This window comes from Musca vetustissima, unplaced genomic scaffold (assembly GCF_032173495.1).
Source record: "Musca vetustissima isolate MV318-11 ecotype Yass unplaced genomic scaffold, APGP_CSIRO_Mvet_v1 utg11886, whole genome shotgun sequence".
NCBI lineage: Eukaryota > Metazoa > Arthropoda > Insecta > Diptera > Muscidae > Musca > Musca vetustissima.
In genome coordinates, this window is record NW_026888279.1 from 14935 (window position 1) to 35293 (window position 20359).

Genomic DNA, 20359 nt, shown 5'->3' on the forward strand with positions numbered 1-20359 from the left:
CTATTCTAAATCCGGAATAGCTATTCTTGTCAAGAATAATATGAATGTCACTAATGTCAGTGTTTCTTCAGGACCTTTATAATTTCAAACGATGTAATTAGACTATGGATTTCCTTTTAATATTATAAATATTTATAAAGAATATGACATAACACTAACGTACGATATTGTTGATGTATGTTTATATCCACCTTCCAACCAAACTCTTTTGCTTGGTGACTTGAACGCTCATAACGCTCTATGGGGCTCATCTGAAACCTCTAGCGGGGGTCTCATTTGGGGAGAATTCGCTGATAAAAACCGGATGGTTATACTCAATGACGCTTCCCCTACTCTTTTGAGTACAAGAAACACTCTTACTTCAATAGATGTTTCTATGTGTACCTCTGACTTCTATGTGTACCAATATGACTTGGCAAAATTAATTCGAACTAGACAAAGAGCAAGGAGAACATTCAGAAGAGTTAGAAGCAAAGAAAATTGTCTCTATTACCGGAAAATGTGCGCATTAATCAAGCCAAACGACTTTCATGGAACAGATTTCATAACTCCCTTGACCCTTTTATGGATGTTCGTTATCTATGGAAAAAGGTGAACAATCTTAAAAATCCAAAATTTGATCGATTGTCCTGCATTCGATTTAAAAAGGATAACTTTACAAATCCAGATGACATTGCAAACGCATTCAGAAATTAATAGGGGAACAGACACGACAACTAGTAGAACAGATAAAACATTTAAACAAAAAATTCGAAACTTTTACGGGAGAAACAAAATATATAGACTTCGAAGATGAGGAAGTAGATGATACTATTGACGATAGGTCAGACTCATCATTAGCAAACGCCTTACCTGAATTGAGAAATCAAAATGGATACGTGTCATGGAGACAAGCTGTCCACAATGTAATGAAATTACATAAGAAATGTAGTAGGCCATATATTTATTTATTAAATAAGATAAGGATGAAATGCGTTGGTGAGGCAGATACAATCTTAAATAGCCATAATACTCCATTAAACTTTGATGCAATAATAGCCAAATTAGATTGTGCATTTGCAGATAAACGCCCAAGACACATATTAGAGACTGAACTAAACATGTTACGACAGGGAGACTCAACACTTATGGGATATTATAATAAGGTCAATGAAAAATTATTAATTAATAAGACAATCATGACCTACGGGAACGACAAGGCAATAACGAAAGAATCTAATGACTTTCATAGACAGACGGCACTCAAAGTATTCATATGAGGTCTTAACGCTCCATATAACAATATAGTAGCATCAATGCAACCGACAGATTTACCAAACGCGTTAGCCAAAGCGCAAGAAATAGAATCCAATTATCAACGCGCACAAATAGCGTATAATTACGACAAACACGTCCGAAATAACAAGATGTCAAATAGACACAAACATAAAAATGACAATAGAATGCCCTACCCAATCGCTCAACAGCACAAACCCCAACCAAAACTGGAACCAATGGATGTTGATACAAGCATTCAATATAGGCAGAATACTAATTACAACCAAAACTATAACAATGACAGACAGTTAAGACCACCAATATTTAAAAACAACTATCAACCGTCGAATAGATTTAATAATAATAATTATAATAATAACCACAATGCTCAGGCAATTAAATGGCCTCATACCGGTTCTAATCAGGTAGTGTCACCACCGAAAACTCATAGGGCAAATCATTTAATCGACAATAATACCGATCGTCAAATTGAGAAGGTTAATAATATTAGAGAAAGCCATTTTTTAGGGTAGACACAGGAGCAACAAGTTGTTACATTAGGGAAGGAATATATAAAAACAAACAAACTTTACCAATATTTAAAAAGGTTAGAACGATAAGTGGAACTAAAAGAAAAGGGAATAAATTTAATAACGTAAAAGAATGGCTTCACAATTGCAACATACAAGAAAATATAGAGGAAAAATTAAGCGAAGAAATAAAAAAGGAAATAGAAACCCAACACTCGAATATAGATATGAAAATACCCTTTCGAACAGATATTAAGGCTGAAATAAGAACAAGAACTGACGGACCAGTTTGGAGTAGACAGTACCCATATCCGTTCTCAGCAGCAAATTTTGTAAATGAAGAAATTGATAGGATGTTTAATGAAGGTATATATAGGTAATGTGGATAGTTTCAAAAAGGGGACTAAATGAAGACGGGACGCAAAAACAAAGATTAGTAATAGATTACAAAAAATTGAACGAGGTCACGATATCAGATAAATACCGAATACCAGAAACGGAAATAATTTTATCCAACCTAGGTCAAGCGAAATATTTTAGTAGGGGAGAGGGGGGCACCTTTGAACAGCGCTCATAAAATCTTGGTTTAATATTTTTCCGACCCGCAACCACATTTTTGTATATGGCAATCTTGTTCTCTATATGCGTAAACCACTTTGGCCTGCTTTTTTAGTTGTCGAAAAATTGTGCATGGGTGACCATGTTTTCTCAGTGTCATTGTAAACTTTTATTCATTTGGTTGTAAGGGCGCAGGAAGAATTCTGTGATAGTTATCTTTCGTCAAACAAATTTTTTGCATTCCAACAATAATTTCAAACATAACTAATGTAATTTCTTTCATATATATTTATTACAAAAAAGGTTATTTTAAATTTCCGTAAAATGCCATGGGTGGGGCACCTTTGAACATGCCCATTAAATTCGAGTAAAAAGCGAAGTTTTTAACTTTTGGCTTCGATTTCTCAAAATTTAAAATGGGATAATAAGACTACGAAATTAACTGTATTTTTCACCATATTAATTTTTGTTTTTATGTCATTTTATGTTTTAATAACTTTTGATCTAAATTTTTTAAATTTTGAAAATTTTTTATATGTTTTTTTTAATGAAGTAATGCATTTCTGATATGTATTAATAAAATAAATATATATTTAAACATAAACACTGTAAAAAACCATGTCGTTCAAAAATGTCAACCTGCCCCCCCAGGGGGCAGCTTTGAACACTTTGAGTTCGTCCATTAAAACAGTAATAAAATATATTTATCAAGCTTACAGTATGTCATATGTATATTCATTTTGAAGGTTACATATGTACCTATTAGTTAAAATTTATAAGAAACTAAAAATTATAAAATAAAAAATGTTATAAGGCTTGAAAGCAAAAAGTGTTCAAAGGTGCCCCCCTCTCCCCTACTATTGACTTGGAATCAGGATTCCATCAACTCCTAATGAAACCAGAAGATATTAAGAAGACAGCATTTTCAGTAAACAATGGAAAGTACGAGTATGTAAGAATGCCATTTGGATTAAAGAATGCACCCAGCATATTTCAACGAGCAATGGATAACATATTAAGAGACTACGTAGGAAAATTCTGCCACGTTTACATAGATGATATCATAATATTCTCGAAAAATATCGAAGAACATACGGAACATCTCAAAACAATAATACAAACACTGAAAGATGCAAATATGGAAATTTCGTTAGAAAAATCCAAATTTTATAAAAATTAAGTAGAATTTTTTGGATATATTGTAGCAGAAGGAATAATAAAAACAGACCCAAAGAAAGTAGAAACAATTAGTCAGGATTTTTAGGAATAACAGGCTATTATAGGAAATTCATAAAAAACTATGCTAAAATTGCGAAACCGTTAACTAAGTACTTAACTGGAAAAGGTAAAATATCTCATCGAATGTCAGCAAAAGCTTTTATAGATTTAGATGGAGAAGCTAAGAAAGCATTCGAAACACTAAAAATGCATTACAAACCACGGTAGAATTAAACCAACCAGACTACACTAAAAAGTTTTTTTTAACGACTGATGCATCAAATGAAGCAATCGGTGCAGTACTATCACAGGATGGTAAACCCCTAATATTTATATCAAAAACTTTAGACAAATGTCAACAAGCATACGCAACTAATGAAAAAGAATTATATGCAATAGTATGGGCATTAAAAACCTTAAGAAATTATTTATATGGTACGAAAGACTTGGAAATACACACGGATCACAAAACCACTCACATTTTCGATTCCACCAAGAAATCCCAATGCAAGGATTAAGAGATGGCTGCTTTTACTAGAAGAATATTCACCGAATATCATTTATAAACCAGGTAAAACAAACGTTGAGCAGATGCTCTATCACGACAATATTTAAATCAGGTTACAGCCTCCACAAATGAATCATCCGAAAACGAATCGCTTAGTTCATTAGAAACACAGCATTCAAGTGAAAGTTTAGATATGACCCATATTCCTGAAACAAAAAAACCATTGAATCAATTCAAGCAACAATTAGTTATACATCCAGGAAATTTTACGGTACTGAAAAAAAGATATTTAATAACATACGATACCCCTGACAATTTAAAAACAATTCTTACAGAATATTTAAACCCTGACTTAGTTACAGCAATATATTGTACACCAGAGACCCTATATGACATAAAGGATATCTTAGTACAAACATTCCCACAAGTGAAATTCATACATACGAAATTAATGCCATTAGATCAGGCATGATCGGTCATACACGGTACCGTAACTGAGTGTCGATGGTTAAACACGCATTATCTTTCCTTCAGTCGTTTTTAATGATGATTTCTCTGTTACGCTCAATTTTGTTATACCCACCACTGCATTAGATGTCACCGAAAGCGAGGACAAGAAAAACGTAACAGAGAAGGAACATACCAGAGCGCACAGGAACTTTTACGAAAACTATAAACAAATAAAAGATAAATATTATTGGCCAACATTATTGAGAGAATTAAAGGAATACATTAGGAATTGCGATATTGTAACAGGAACAAATATGTAAGAAATCGAATAACAGTACGGATAGGTGAAGCTCCAATTCCAGAACATGAAGGAGAAAACCTTCATTTAGATATATTTCATGCTGAAGGAAAAATATTTTTAACTTGTATAGACTCTAAATTTTTAATAAAACAAGGTTAGATAACGAACTAGGATTCACATATTTACAATTCAAATTATTAATGCAGAGAATGCAAATTGAACTAAAATATTGTTCACCAGGGCATAGTAAAACTAATGGTCAAGTAGAGAGAGTACATTCTACAATAATTGAAATGTCCAGAAGTATTAAAGAGGAATACCAAATAATCGACCCAATAGAAGCAATTTATAAAGCCGCTCAACAATATAATAAAACGATATATTCAGTTATCAATTTACAGCCAGTAGAAGTATTATTTAATAAGGTAAACCATACCGATATTCCAGAGAAATTGAAAACAGTGCAAAGCAAGGTATTAGAACGCGAGAATAAAAAGAGACAATTAAGAAAATATGAACATGGGGATATAATATAGGAAAAGATATTGAATAAACCTAGACCCCGATACAAAAAACAAAATGTTAAGGAAGATTTAGGAAATAAAGTATTAATATATAGTAATAACAGAATCGTACATAAGGATAATATAAAATTCATTTTTACAGATGTGGATGTAAGACCTATTAGTATAAATAATACCGAATTAAAAATTGAAAAACAAATTGTAAAATGTCATAATCAATACGATAATGTAAAAAATTGTAAACAAGAAATGCACAATACATACTGTCAAAAATCACTTAAAGAAACATGTTTAAGCTATATTCTAAATTCAAGGCAATGTAAAAACATTCATGTACAAAAATTCTAAGAAAACCAAAACCTATAGAAATAATAAAAAATGGTGTAATTTTAATATCAGGAACCAATATTGTAAACCAAACAAAATTAGAAGGTTCATACCTAATCATTTTTGATAATAATGTAATAATAAATAATACAACTTATGAGAATCCGACTGCTATAATTAATAATTATCTAAAAAATAACAAAATACCAATATTCGATGTAATTGAAACATTTAATGAAACCACGAACTTTGAAAATATAAACTTCTTAACTATAAGAGATGAACTAAATAGCAGCCGCAATAAATTTTTGAGTATCATTATTGTATTTGTATTAATAATAACAGTATATGTATGTTTCAAATTTAGAAAATATATTAAATTACATTCAATTAAAAGAAAAGAAAATGTTAAAAGGACTGAATTGGAATTAAAAGAACTCGCGTTATCAGAATTAAGAAAGAAATTTAATGAAATTAACGAATCTAATGATAGAGATCCGGGGAGAATCTCTTAAGGCAGGGGGAGTTAGCGATCAGCATATCTGACCACACCCAAATGACTAATTCACAATTATTTAGAGATCGTAATACAAAACCAAATAAGACCCCTTGGTCATTAAAGTATTCCTATTAAATACAATTTCTATATTCAAGAATCAATAATGTTTATGATTCGGAAACATGAGCTAACAAATATCATATTCAAAGAACGAGAATAAAATCAAAATATGTTTAGGATATTTAATTACCCTTTGTTCATATTTTCCTTTGTTTAATAAGCAAACTCAAAAATCATAAATACATCAACAATTGAAGTTTGCATTTAGATTTCAATAATCGCGTACGGTGAAGATTACTATCCGGTCCTTAATTAGAAAGACGGCTCGAACCCTTAATATTAATTAAAAGTTACAAGTTTAAATAGAGTTTAAGTCCAAATTAATAAAGTGTTAAAAACTTTAATTAATAATGTGTTTTACTAAAAAAATAAAAATTAATTTTTTTTAACACAACTCGGACGAAAAACTATAATTTGCACATTGCATCACAATTTTTGGATTTACTTCTAAAGCAAATATTTCAAAGTTAAATGCTGTTATAAACAAATGTTTTAGAACAGCCATTGGACTTCTTCGCTCAATCCTTATATGTAGAGGGAAATTACAACGATTTTCTAAACATATTGGAGAAGTTTTATTTTAGCCTAGGTAGCAAGGCCCTTAATATGCCTTCCTATAGACTCCACAATATATTTTGGAGATACGTCACCGCCAATAATACATCATTTATGACCGCCATTGACCATATATTAAGACTTTTCTCGACATACGTAGTGCCTTTACCTTCTAAACCCATCCAAAGCCATACAAATATTTTAAAATTCGTTTCGATTGATACAACTTTATCTGTCCATCAAAAAGGACACACAAAAGGACATCAAAATCTGTACCAACGGCTTTTGCTCGAAAAAATTTATACTTTTAATCCCGCCACGGTTCTTTATGCAGATGGTTCATTTAATGGAGAATCTACATAACTTGCGGTTGTTAAACAAACAACGACAGACACTTTTTCTACAATTTTCAAATCAAGATAGCCAGACAACGCAGGCATATTCACGGCGGAATTGTGTGGTGGCAAAACCGCTATTGATTTCACCAAACAAGAAGTAAAGTCGTTAATTTGCGTGGACAATCTGAGCGTAGCCAAAGCTCTTTAAAAAACAAAAGAGGTATTTTCAACGATACAATGCAAATCCCAGAACACTGTGAAGTTATAATTTTATGGATACCATCGCATTCTTTTATTAAGGGAAATGATTTCGCAGACATTATGGTAAAAGACCCATTGGCCCTTCCTCACATATCAGAAATGCCCTGTTTTTCATTCGCCCTAACTAATATCTACAAAGCAAAACAACGAGCTAAACATGGAATTATTTGGCAATCTTCCTCAACATTCCTAAGACAAGTCAACCCAACAATTCCTAGGGTTCGCTATAATCCTGACTTGAGCAGATCCGATTGCATTTTCCTAGCCCGACTCAGGGTTGGTAAATGCCTATTCAACACTCGCCACTATTACGAAAATGCATTGCCCCTTCTTGCTCTTTTTGTGGTGATACTTTATCCGTTTCTCATATTCTAATAAAATGCCATTCACCTTTTAATAATTTAAGAATAGAAAAAATACTTGATTTTATTCTTGCATGGAATACGTCTAGCACTTAATACCCATAATGAGAATGACATCTAATTCAGAACCATTATATGTTTAAATATCTAAACAGACATAACATATTATCATAAGTCTTGTAAATATATACTTGTATATCTATTTTAACTAACTATAGTGTTCGTTACTCGGCGCCTTTTCTATATTTTATAAATTGATTTTATAAAATACTATGTAAATAAATATAATGTGTGTATAAAATGTTAAAAAAAATCAGAGGTATGCACTCAAAATATATTAAAATTATTTACGTATCGATAGTCGTATCTTAATACGACTATTTACGTATCGATAGTCGTATCTTTATACTATTATGTCTTCGTCGTATCTTTATACTTGTATGTCTTTGCCGTAAAGACACGACAACATGATTTTTGATAAAATAGTTTATGAAAAAATATCCAGGAGGAATCAGGCATAAGTATTAAGTATTTTTTTATTGAGTCTTCTTCTTTTCGATTGCATATGTATGTACTTAATAAATAATAACAAACGTAAGCTTAGAACTATATTCGTTTTGTTCTAATACACAATGAATGATGAAAAGCTACATGCTAAAATGATATGAATGGTGTAAAATAATACAAGAATTTATATGGTACACAAGGCTTGCTCACGGCACTTTTACGGACAGAGCGAGAGTCTGTCAATAATAAAATATATAATAAAAATAATAAATAAAAATAAATAACAAAACGGAATTGTCAAAGCATTGGCTTAACAGAAAAATTATAATTGTATAAAAATAATGTTTAAGTTTATAAAAGGTAAGTGTAAAAAAATATCACAGTTTGTATAAAGTTCACAATACGATTGTTCAGTTACATTGTGCTTAGAACTTATAAAATATAAAAATTAATTAATTATCCGGACCAGGATACATTCTTTCCTGCAAGATAAATTTCATTCATTCAAGATGTTCTAATTTTTCTACAAATTTCCGTTGTAGGTTTAAGGCATATTTACAAAATGGCAGGATTTTGGAGTTTTCGTATACATTTGTAATTGTTTGAAAATCTCTTTGTTCTACATTTAAAATATTAATTAATACATTTCCGCAGTACCTTCCGCTCTAGAATTTCAATTTAATTGACTGCTGTCGGACTGATGGTGAACCATATGGGAACCCATATACAATTACAGACCTAACCGCCTCTTTGTATAATAGGAGGTTGGTGTTCGCCGGCAGGTATTTGTTATTCAAAAGATACGAAAAAGTCTCCAATAATCGTTTCCCCTTTTGTAGACGTGATCTAGCGTGTTTGTTGAAATGGAATGTTGTAATCATCTAAAGACAGCTTCAAGGTTTTACGTTCAGGAACAATAAATCTGGCACATTTTCCAGAAGCATTTCGGATGCAGATCGCTTGTGATTTAGAAGCATTTATTCTAATGCCCCATGTTTTATAATATACACTTATTTGGCCAAGATCATATGCCGCCAGATTTAATGCTTGTGCTGGAGATAAGTGTATGTATCATATAATCGTCTGCATATAATATTGCTTTTGAATTTTCGGACGCGTGCGGAAAATTGTGGAGTAAAATGTTGAACATGAGAGGGGCCTAAACACTTCCCACTTTTTACTGATCCTGTTGTGGAAATTGAGTCGCTTATTTGGATTTTAAAATGTCTCTCTCAGAAGTAGCTGTAAAACTTCTTTACTAGGTAGGGATCTACGCCAAGGTCTATTAGGTTATATAATATTCCATTATGATTAGCGGAATCGAACGCCTTTTCAATGTCGAGAGAAATAGCAACAGTACACATTATGCTCTTTATATTATTGGAAACATCATTATGAAATTTTAGTAAGGCGTATTGTGTAGAGTGCCCTTTTTGAAACGAAATTGAAAGTGCGAAATAGGATCAATAACAAATTCCTTCTCTATTTTTTTTTTAGTTTACGTTCGTTCCCACGCCTCTCACACCCGCCCCTGCCGACCGAGGGGGCTACCTTCCTATACGCAGGGAGCACGTACACACCAAAGACCGGGCTAAGGCGGGTAGTAGTGCTTTAATAACACCGGCTACAGATAGATCATCAGCCGGCAATTAGTAATAATACAACAAATATAAATTAGAATTAGATACATTAAACAGACATTACGTTAACATACATTAAACAGACAACAGTAAACAAAAGCTACAATATATAAATTTGCAACTGCTGCTCAAATTTCAAGCTCTACTGTTTCCAAGCCCAGTATAGAATTCTTGATAGCATGCAATGGACTACTTAGGCATATAACATTACTTATGTTATTATATATTACACATAAGGACCTCATTGGGTTGTTTAGTTCATAATTAGTCTCGCGATGGACAAATTCAACGGTTCAAAATTACGTGTTCTTCGAGAGGGAACATTAAAAATTATTTCTCCCGTAAGAAAAGGTGAATCAATCAGACCACGTGTTAATTTAATAATAAATAATGCTCTTAACATGAAACGTCTTTTTTCTAGTGTTGGAAGATTAATTAACAATAATCGACTTTTATAAGGTGGAAGTAATTCCGATGGGTTCCAATTTAGGCCACGCAAGGCAAAGATTAAAAACTGAACTTGAACTGACTCAATTTTATCACAGTGACATTTATAAAACGGACTCCAAAGAATGCAACCATATTCTAGGACTGGGCGGACAATACTAACAAATAATCTTTTAGTAACATAAGGGTCATCAAACTCTTTAGACCAGCGTTTAATGAATCCTAATAAAGATTTGGCTTTATTAACACAAGAATCGATATGGAGATGAAACCTTAGTTTAGGATCTAAGATGACGCCAAGATCAGAGAAAGAATCAACATTGTCCAGTTTGTATGAACCCATAAAGTAATCGGATTGTATTGGATGTGATCTGAATAAGGAAAATTTCTTACATTTTTTTAAATTAAGAGACATTCCGTTTGCACTGCACCAGTTAAAGAGTGAGTGTAAATCGTACTGTAAATAAACTGAATTACGTGTATTTATATGCGAAAACAGCTTGACATCATCTGCATACATTAGTATTTTGGAATAAAAAATGGAATTCGAAGATCATTTAGATAAAGAACAAAAAATAACGGACCCAAATGACTTCCTTGCGGAACTCCAGAAGAGACAACAATATCTTTAGAAAAGGCATCACTGAACAAAACTTTTTGGGTACGATCCTCTAAATAGGATGAAATCAAGCTTAAAAGAATTGACGGGAACCCCATAACATTAAGTTTATGGAGCAATAGCTTATGAACTACAGTATCGAAAGCTTTACTAAAGTCTGTATAAATAACATCAGTCTGTTGTTTATTTGCGAAGCCATTATGAACATGACAAACAAATTCAAGAAGATTGGAAGTAGTAGATCTGCCTTTCATAAAACCGTGTTGAAAAGGGGAAATAACACTTTTTATAAAATGTGATATTCTTCGTGAAACTAATAGTTCAAAAAGTTTAGGTATAGCACTTAACTTCGCAATACATCTATAATTATCTATAAAACATCTATTACCAGATTTATGAAGGGGGATAACATAGCTCGACCTCCAGAAATGCGGAAAATAACCTGTATTTAAGGAATAGTTAAATATTTTTGTAAGGGGTAAAAATAATTCATTAGCACAAGATTTCAAAATGTAGGTTGAAACTCCGTCAGGACCGGGGGAAAATGAGGAACGTAATGCCTTTAACCCAGAATAAACTTCATCTTCAGTTAAGCAGAAACGAGGAAAATGATTTAATTTATCAATTTGAAAATTATATAGACCACTAAATGCATTTTGAGTATATGAAGATTGAAAAAAGTCAGCAAATATATTTGCAATTTCTGAATTGTCTGATGATTCTTTACTTCCAAGTTTCATACAGCTAGGAAATTGTTGTGCTCTTCTCTTGGAATTTACGAATTTAAAAAAGCATTTAGGATTATTCAATAAGTTTAATCGTATCTGTGTTAAATGCTGAGAATAACATCTAGAATTTTCAGAATTATATCGGCTCCTCGCCAATGAATACTTTGCATAATTAAGAGCAGTATTTGCATTTTTAAATTTTTTAAATAATCTACTTTTTATATTGCGTAAACGCTTAAGAGTCGGTGTAAACCAGGGAGGACTCTGATCATTCAATTTGTTAACATTAGGAATATAATTATTTAGAAAAGTATTTAGTAGTTCGTAAAATCTTGATACACACAAATCGATGTCACCACTTAGATCCCAAATAGTTGAAAACAATGAAGAACGTAGTTGCACAATATTAGTTTTAGCAAAGTTACGTCTGATAAATGAAGTTTTTGCGGGCGTAGTATTAGAAGAATTATTTTTCAATTCTAAATTCACAGTGAGTGTAGGATGATAAATGTCTTCAGGAATTACATATGGAGAGCCTCTAAAGATTGAGATATTTAACGTAGACGAAAATACTAAATCTAATAGTTTCTCTTTGACATTCAATACGTCATTTACCTGGTAAAGGCAGAGTTCAAAAATTTTATCCCAAAAAGCATCGAATACAATTGGATAAGTCGAGGGAACATAATCCAATATATTATCACCCGGGATCCAAGCGACACCTGGAAGGTTGAAATCTCCCATGCAAATTAAAGAAGAATTGTTATTAAGTAACGAAGACACTTCTGCAATAAAATTAGCGTGATTTAAATATATTTCAACTCCTGAATTGGGTGGGATGTAAGAACAAGTTAAGAATATAGTGTTACCAAGAAATGTCAATTTTGCAGAGACAAATTCAATATCCTGATCAACTGAAACTGAACTGCAATAAGAACTCCTCCCCCTTTTTTAGATGTTCTATCTTTTCTAAAAACTTGATAATTATCGGAAAATACCTCTGTATCGAGTACATCAGGTTTAAGCCATGTCTCGGTAAAAATAATTACTTTATAATCACTATGGAAACTTTTAAGAAACACATTTCTCAATTTAGTATTAAGGCCTCTAACATTTTGATATAGAATCGGTAAGACTATATTTAGTTTTTTGAAGCAGGTGGAATATTCACAGTTCTAGGAATGTATGGACGTTCCCTGAAAACAAACTCTTTTACCAAGATACCAAAACGAATTGTTTACTACAGAATTTAAAAACTTATTAGGAACTATTATTTTAAATGAGGCAATATCCCGAGGTTGAGATGAATTGAATTTAAATATTTTTAAATCACTATCGGATAAATCGTTTATTTTAGACTTCACATAGTCACGGATATTATCAGTAGAGGTGTTAGGGTGAAGCCTAGATATAAACACGGTTTTACGTGGAGCTACAACAATCAATTGGTTTGAAAAGGATGGTCCAGTTCCAATATTAGCAACATTAGGGGGAATAACAGCATTTGAAGGTTGGCCATTGACAACAATAGCAGGAGGTAAGGATAATTTTTTTGAGGTTGCAGAAGTAGATGCTGAAGTTTATTCAGAATTAAGTTCAGTAGCTAAATTTAAATTAGAAACCGGAGCAGGCAATTGATTACCTTCAGGAATTACACTTTCCATATTGGAGGGGCAATTTACCACTATAGGCGAGTACAGACTAATTAAGTTATCTGGACCTAGATTTGATGAACTGGGACCACTAGCAATATTAACTGATTTTTTCCTTTTAGGGGAGCAATCGGGAAGTTCAAACTTATTGACCATGTTTTCGATTTTTTCAAAATTTTGATAAACCGAATTGAAATTTTTTTTAAAATTTAAAATTTCAGACCTAGTTTCCTTAAAAAGACGATGAAAATTTACCTCTAGATCCCTACATTCTAAACAAGACCAACGGAGACCTTTAGACTTATCTGTAATAAAATCAAACTGCCTACCATTAAACTCGGCACATTTAAGATGCATGTAATTATCACAAATATAACACGCAATAAGTCGTTCGTTAACGTTTTTAATATTGCAGTCTTTAAAAGAGCAAGCCATTATGAATGATTAATAAAATTTTATAACCGCCTGAAAGTATGCTTTAAAAACGAGAAGTTATTTGATATGTAAAATGATAGCAAATGAATTAACGTAACCGCCTGAAATTATGCTAAGGAAAGCAAATTTAGTACTGACAATCAAGTGGGGAATATAAAACAAAATGTCAAAACTAACAAAAACAACGAAGGAATAAAATAAACAAGAAGGAGAAATAAATGCCAAAATACAAACCAAATACAATTTTTGGAAAAATTTGGAAAAACAAATGAACACTTAAAAACACTTTTTAGAAAAAACTTCACAATTTTGAAATTAAGAATATTAAATTTTGTTGAAAAAACACTAATAAACACTTAATACGCCACTACAGACACGTTTAAATGAATAATTATTAATTTGATTTAAAAGACACGCACAAAACACTTCTATACGAGCAGAGTTGCCGAACTATATTTCTCCTTAAGTACATGTTCAAACACTTTTCCGATGTTCGAAAGTAGCGATATTGGCCGAAAGTCGCCTAGGCGTAATTCTGCTTGGCTTTTTTTAATGGGAATAATTTTCGCTGACTTCCACGGTTTTGGAAAATAGCAGTTGTTAGGACAGTTATTGAAGATAGTTATAAAATATTTAACTGTTATCTCTGATAGTCTTCTTATAATAAAATCTGAGAAATTATCAAAACCACTTGATTTTTTGTTACTAATGTTGTTTATAATCTTTTTTATTTGTTCTGCTCCAATGAAATGATATGTGTCGCGATTATTTGAAGAATTGAAGTTGCAAGATGAGACTTTAGAGTCTAGGTCAGATAAAGATTGCTCTGGTATTGAATGACGGAAAACATTGGAGTAGTAGTTGTGGACGATTTCGGAAATTGCAGACGTATCATTTATAATTGTGTCATTATGTCGGACTTTTTGGCAAATGGTTTTAGAATGGTATTCATGAACCGTCACAAAAGTTGCGTTAAATTCTTCAATACTCATTGTTTGAAAGGTTCCTGTCTGTAGAAGGCATGTTATTAAGCGTGGCTGCTTCCATGTCACGACGAAAAAGATTCCAATTCGTGTTTTTGTATGTAAACATATATGGAGCCATCAATATCATATTATAGTTATCAAGTTGAAGTTCAAGTTGCAATTGAAAGTGGTCCAAAAAAAGTTGGCAAGGTGGATAAAGTGAAATTAGGTGATACTTTATATATAATGTTTTCGCTCAACAGGAAGTGGTCCAAAAAGGACGATGATCTTGGAAACTGCGGATTGGAGTCACATAATCGGACTTCATCCATAGAATTGTCATGGAGCCAATTATGAAGAATCTTTCCATTATTATTATCCAAAGTATCTCCCCATTTTTTGAGTTAAGATATTCGCCTAAGATAAATCCATCCCAAACTTGGGCCTCTTGTAGGAGATTATCTAAGCTTCCCAAAAACAATTGTGTAGAGATATTTGAGGGAATGTAAACTGAGCCAATAATTAAATTTTTTGTTGTATTGCCAAAATTTGTCTCAATTTTAACAAAAATAGAGTTAAATTTTATCTCTATCTATATTAATGCGTTTGTATTGAAGAGATTTTTTAATTATAGTTGCTACTCCGACTGAGGAGTGATCTTATATAAAATTGTAGCCATCTATATAAACTTTTCGGTTGCCAAGATGACACTCTTGAATCTATTACCCATAAGTTTCTTTTATTTTTTTGAGCAAACAAAACTCTACCTTTGCGTCATTTTTTTAACATATTTTGAAATTCCGCAAGAAACATTTATTTCTTGCTCGAGTGTCATTTCCTCAAGGAAATAATTTGCAAATGTTAGGAGTTCATTCACAATATCCAGAGAGGTTTGCGGCTTAAAAGGCACGCAAATGTTTTATTTGGAGATCTGAATGAGGATGTTATGGCACGTTTTACATTGGCCGCTGCTGCTTCTTTGTTTTCCTGAGCTTTTTGGATATGTTCTCTCCTATTTATCAAGTACTTCTTTAATGCTGGACAACCTTTCCAGTTAGCTGGGTGTCCGGCTTCATTGCAATTAACGCAATGTAGTTGAAAAGATTCAATTTTAGTGCGAAGGCATTCACCAGGAGAATGTTTCTTGTCACATTTCACACATTTTAATTCGGACGCACAATTTTTGGATAAAAGGTCCCAACGCTGGCAGGATCTCTCTTTCCTTTTTGTGTGGTTTTTCCCACCACACTGTCTAATTCAGCAGTTCATGAATGTGTGACACATCTTTTAGTGTTTGGCCCGGAAGCAGAGAGACCAATATGAGGCCAGTGTCGTAATTGTTTTTAATCGAAAATGTAGTAGTATATTTATTCACCTTCGCTACTGCATCTGGTGCAGCATTGTCTAGAGCTACTTTCACCCGGTTTATGTCAGTGATATGGTACAGACCCCTCAGAACCAATGATACTTGTTTTAATTCCTTTGGTGTAAAGGTGTGTGCTGAAACTGATTTATCTCGCTAAATGTTTATCATCTCCCTGTGAACCACGGTATCAGAAAAATATAATTTTCTTTTTCACCTGCTGATATTTTTAATTTTGATTTTAGCTACAAGTTGCTCTATTAGATGTTGTACACTGATGTCATACAGTATTATTGGGGGGCACCATGGGTTCTTTGCCGATGCTGTTGTTGCAGTCGAATTGGGTGCACTACTCTTCGTTTGTCGGGACTGGCTTTATGTTGAACATTTTGTACGTCGAGTCCAGCAAGATCAGCTAAATCAATATTTGTGGTATTTGTCATACCTTCCAGACGCTTTCGTTTATATTCATTACCACTTTGTAACACAGGAAAATCTTCCACAGATGTATTTAATGGGTATCCCAGTCCACCTAATTGTGGATACAATAACCGAAAATGTAGAAAAATTTTAAATTTTAATAAAAATTATTTTTTTGCTTTTAATCGCTTCGATGCTGATATAACAACAGATGAAAAGTCATTTGTTGGAAATTGTTTACGTATCAATTGTCGTATATTTATACTTTTATGTCTTTGTCGATTGCCCTTGTAAAGTTAGAATAAGTCGATTATGTGAATAGGATAAAATTGAGATTTCTCTCTATCAAATATTCAAAATAAAGCTGGTTATATTTTCTTAGTATATATATATATATATATATATTTAAATTTATTCATCAATACCAGTATAATTTTTAAACATATTTTTTATTCTTAAAATATAAATTGATTGACATATTAACCAAACCAGTGGGCTCCCATACAATCTCTTGTCCACTCCGTTTGACATACCCAACACCATTCAAATCCACATCCAGAGCGGGTACAAACCATATGCATGCATCCGCCGTCCCTTTCTGTTGGAGTTCGGCATTTAGGACACGGTTTTGTTGAAACTTTAATTGTAACGTTACTCGCTTCATCCCATCGAGCTTCAGCAGCACGCTATAAAAATACAAAGAAAAGTATAATGCTATAAATTAAAGAATATATATAAGAATAATGGTAGACACAGAAAACGCACACAATAGAGAAGAAAACTTAAAACTACCAATATATAGAAGCCTCTTTGTAGGTCACACTTAGCGAACACATCGCAATTCCCTACGCGCGTATGTTGTACATAATTTATTTATATTTCATATTACCCAGTCATTCGACCTTAAGACTGTAAACTACATTTCACAATTAAATACAAAATTCATCATTATAAAGCGCCTTAAATGTAAAAGGGAGGGATATTGGACTACAAAAAAATATTTTACCAATTAAATACATTTTGACTACACCAGTAGAAATGAAATTGATGTTAAACCACACCAAAAGAAAATTATTATATATAAATATGAATTGTATTTTGGTCTAATTAAATTGTATCACAATTTTAAAAAAATGTTATAACAATTTGGTTACGCTTCTCATCCCAGGCCAAAAATATCTACTAGCAATACGAGCAATCGTTCTCTCTGTTCCATAATGACCTGCAGTGCTGTCATCGTGATCATTTTTCAAAATTTCCGACCGTTCATGTTCGGGTATAACCAATTGGGCATCATCACAATCATCGTTCCCATAGCAATAAAGTATTCCATCATTAAGAATATAACATCTGTTCATCCACTTTAGGGAATTTTCATCGTGATTCTCCAGAGATGTTATAATATCCTTTAGGTACGCATCTTTCATTTGTTCTTCTTTAATCTGTGTCGCACTTTTATTTGGGATATTCACAATGAAAGCACAAATACAATTTTCTTTATGATCATCTTCTGTACATGGTGGTCTGGACAACATGTCAGCAAGAGCATTTATTTTCCCTGGGAGATATTCAATGGAAAAATTTGTATTGTTGAATCTGTAGTCCCCATCTCGTAAGTCGTCCCGTTGGCGATTTAATGCTTAAAAGCAATTTCAATGGTTGGTGATCCGTCAGGAGCCTTACTTCTCCGCCTTCAATGTTTCCTCGAAATTTATTACAAGCCCAAACTATGGCTAAGGCCTCCCTTTCAGTGGTAGAGTAATTACGCTCAGCACTATTTAATAGTCGGCTACCATATTCTATCGGGTGTTCCTCTTGACTCTCCCCCTGGAGCAAAACTGCCCCCAAAGCATATGCACTAGCATCTGTATGAATAGCAAATGGCATATTGTCTATCGCTTGTTTTAAAATAGGTGGGGTAGTCAAGGCCATCTTTAATCACCAACTTATGATAACTGCTCAATATGTAAAAGGGCATATGACACAATTTCGGGTCCGTGAATAAAAAACTTGTGCAAAGTGGTAGGCATATTATACATGTATTGTGTGCATATATTTGAAATGTTTCATTATTAATCTCATGGCCACTGGATACAGCAATAACCATCACGTGCATTTTTATTTAATTAACATCTATTTTTGTTATTTCGGCACTTTTTTTGCCTTTTTGTACGTTTTTTTTATTTCTTTAGCTAAAAATGTCATCTTGTCATACATTGTTCAGCGCATGGATTCATCATAAGCTTCGACGATTATAAAAAACAACGTTCGAACTTGTATTTATAAAAAAATGCTAATAAAAAACCCCTTTTACCCGATTACTTGAAACTGCACAACTCAAACAAAGAATATTATTAAAATAAACAAAAAAAATATTATTGTAACAAAGAATATTATTAAAAGAAACAAAAATAACAACAATAATATACGGAAAAGAAGAGCACAAATATTTAGAAAAAATAACATGAGAAACAAGAAAACACAGCACACAACAACAGCACCAGTCGCGAGATCAATGTGACTTTTAGCTAATTTGACTGCTGCAACACTTGTATTAAACAATGAAGCCGTTTTTGGTACAAAATTTTCTATGAAGTTTGACTTTGAAGTTTCACTACAAAAACACCACACCACTTTTGACATTTATTTTAACGACAAGTGATGTAGAATTTTATATACTGTAACCGGGTGCAAACAATTTTAACGATACTTAAAATTTTATTTTTTAAATAATCCAAGAAAACAAGCTATTCTAACCCACTGTGCGTCATTGGCGATTTAGTATTCGATTTCTTGCTGGAATTAGGGCAATTAGAGCGAACATAACCAGGAACATTGCATCCATAACAAGCGAGCTTTGGTTTGACCAATGCTGCCTCTGCCTCAGCTTTTGCTATCTCATCTTGTTTCTTGAAACAGTTTTCCTTCGTGTGCCCCTTTTTGCGACAATGTAAACAAAGCTTCGTACCACCTTGGCGACCACTTTCTTTAGAGCCAGAGTTCACCTCGCGTTCACGTATTACCTGTGGGTCGATTCACTATCAAATTTTAACAATTCTCAAATCGATGAAATATTATAACGATAAAATAAACAATATTTCAATTCTATAACAGCGTTTAACAATAATTGTTAAAAATGTTGTTAATAAACAACATCAAAATACTAGTTAACTTATGACAAATATTTTTCAATATTGAACATTCTGAATTTGTTGTCAAAATGTTCAAAAATAAAAGCTTTTTGAAAGTTTTTCAATTTGTCTACATTTTTACAGAATAACATTTTCGTTACTGCAAACGATTTTATGTGTAACTTTTAATTTTACTGTTCTGCTTCTCTTGCATCAGCTAGTAACTCATCAAAACTTTTAATTTTATGCCGGAAAACTCTCTCTCTCTCTCTGATCTGAGCGTGCAACATTCCAAACACCATATCAATTTGATCAGCCTCGTTCGGTATTGAATCCAACTGGGCAAAAAGGGTTCTCTTCTTACGAATAAAAGTGTCTGTAGGCTCAGTTCTCTGTTGTTTGGTTTCATTTATTTCAGCAGAAATGCGCCAAGCTGGCTTAGGGGGTGAGAAAGCGTCACGAATCATCTTTACAACATCGGCAAAAGTTGTGGCCTTCGACTTGACTCCACGCCACCATTCCGCAGCATCACCTTCCAGCAACATCGGCATGCCATTTGTACGTTGAAATGCTAGAGATGAATTCCCCCACTTTTACCGGATTCCGCTCTCCATTGTACCTCGAGCTGCAGCCACTGAAAGAGC

General features: G+C 32.8%; 1 protein-coding gene across 1 annotated transcript in view; it reads right to left on the reverse strand.

The window, feature by feature from the left end:
* Nucleotides 1–17047: 17047 nt before the first annotated feature.
* LOC133336127 (E3 ubiquitin-protein ligase parkin) overlaps nucleotides 17048–20359 on the reverse strand; it is a 48918-nt gene continuing 45606 nt past the window's right edge. The window contains exon 6 of the mRNA XM_061544424.1: nucleotides 17048–17270. Coding sequence (XP_061400408.1) covers nucleotides 17064–17270 — 207 coding nt within the window. The 3' untranslated portion in view covers nucleotides 17048–17063. The remainder of the gene's footprint in view (nucleotides 17271–20359) is intronic.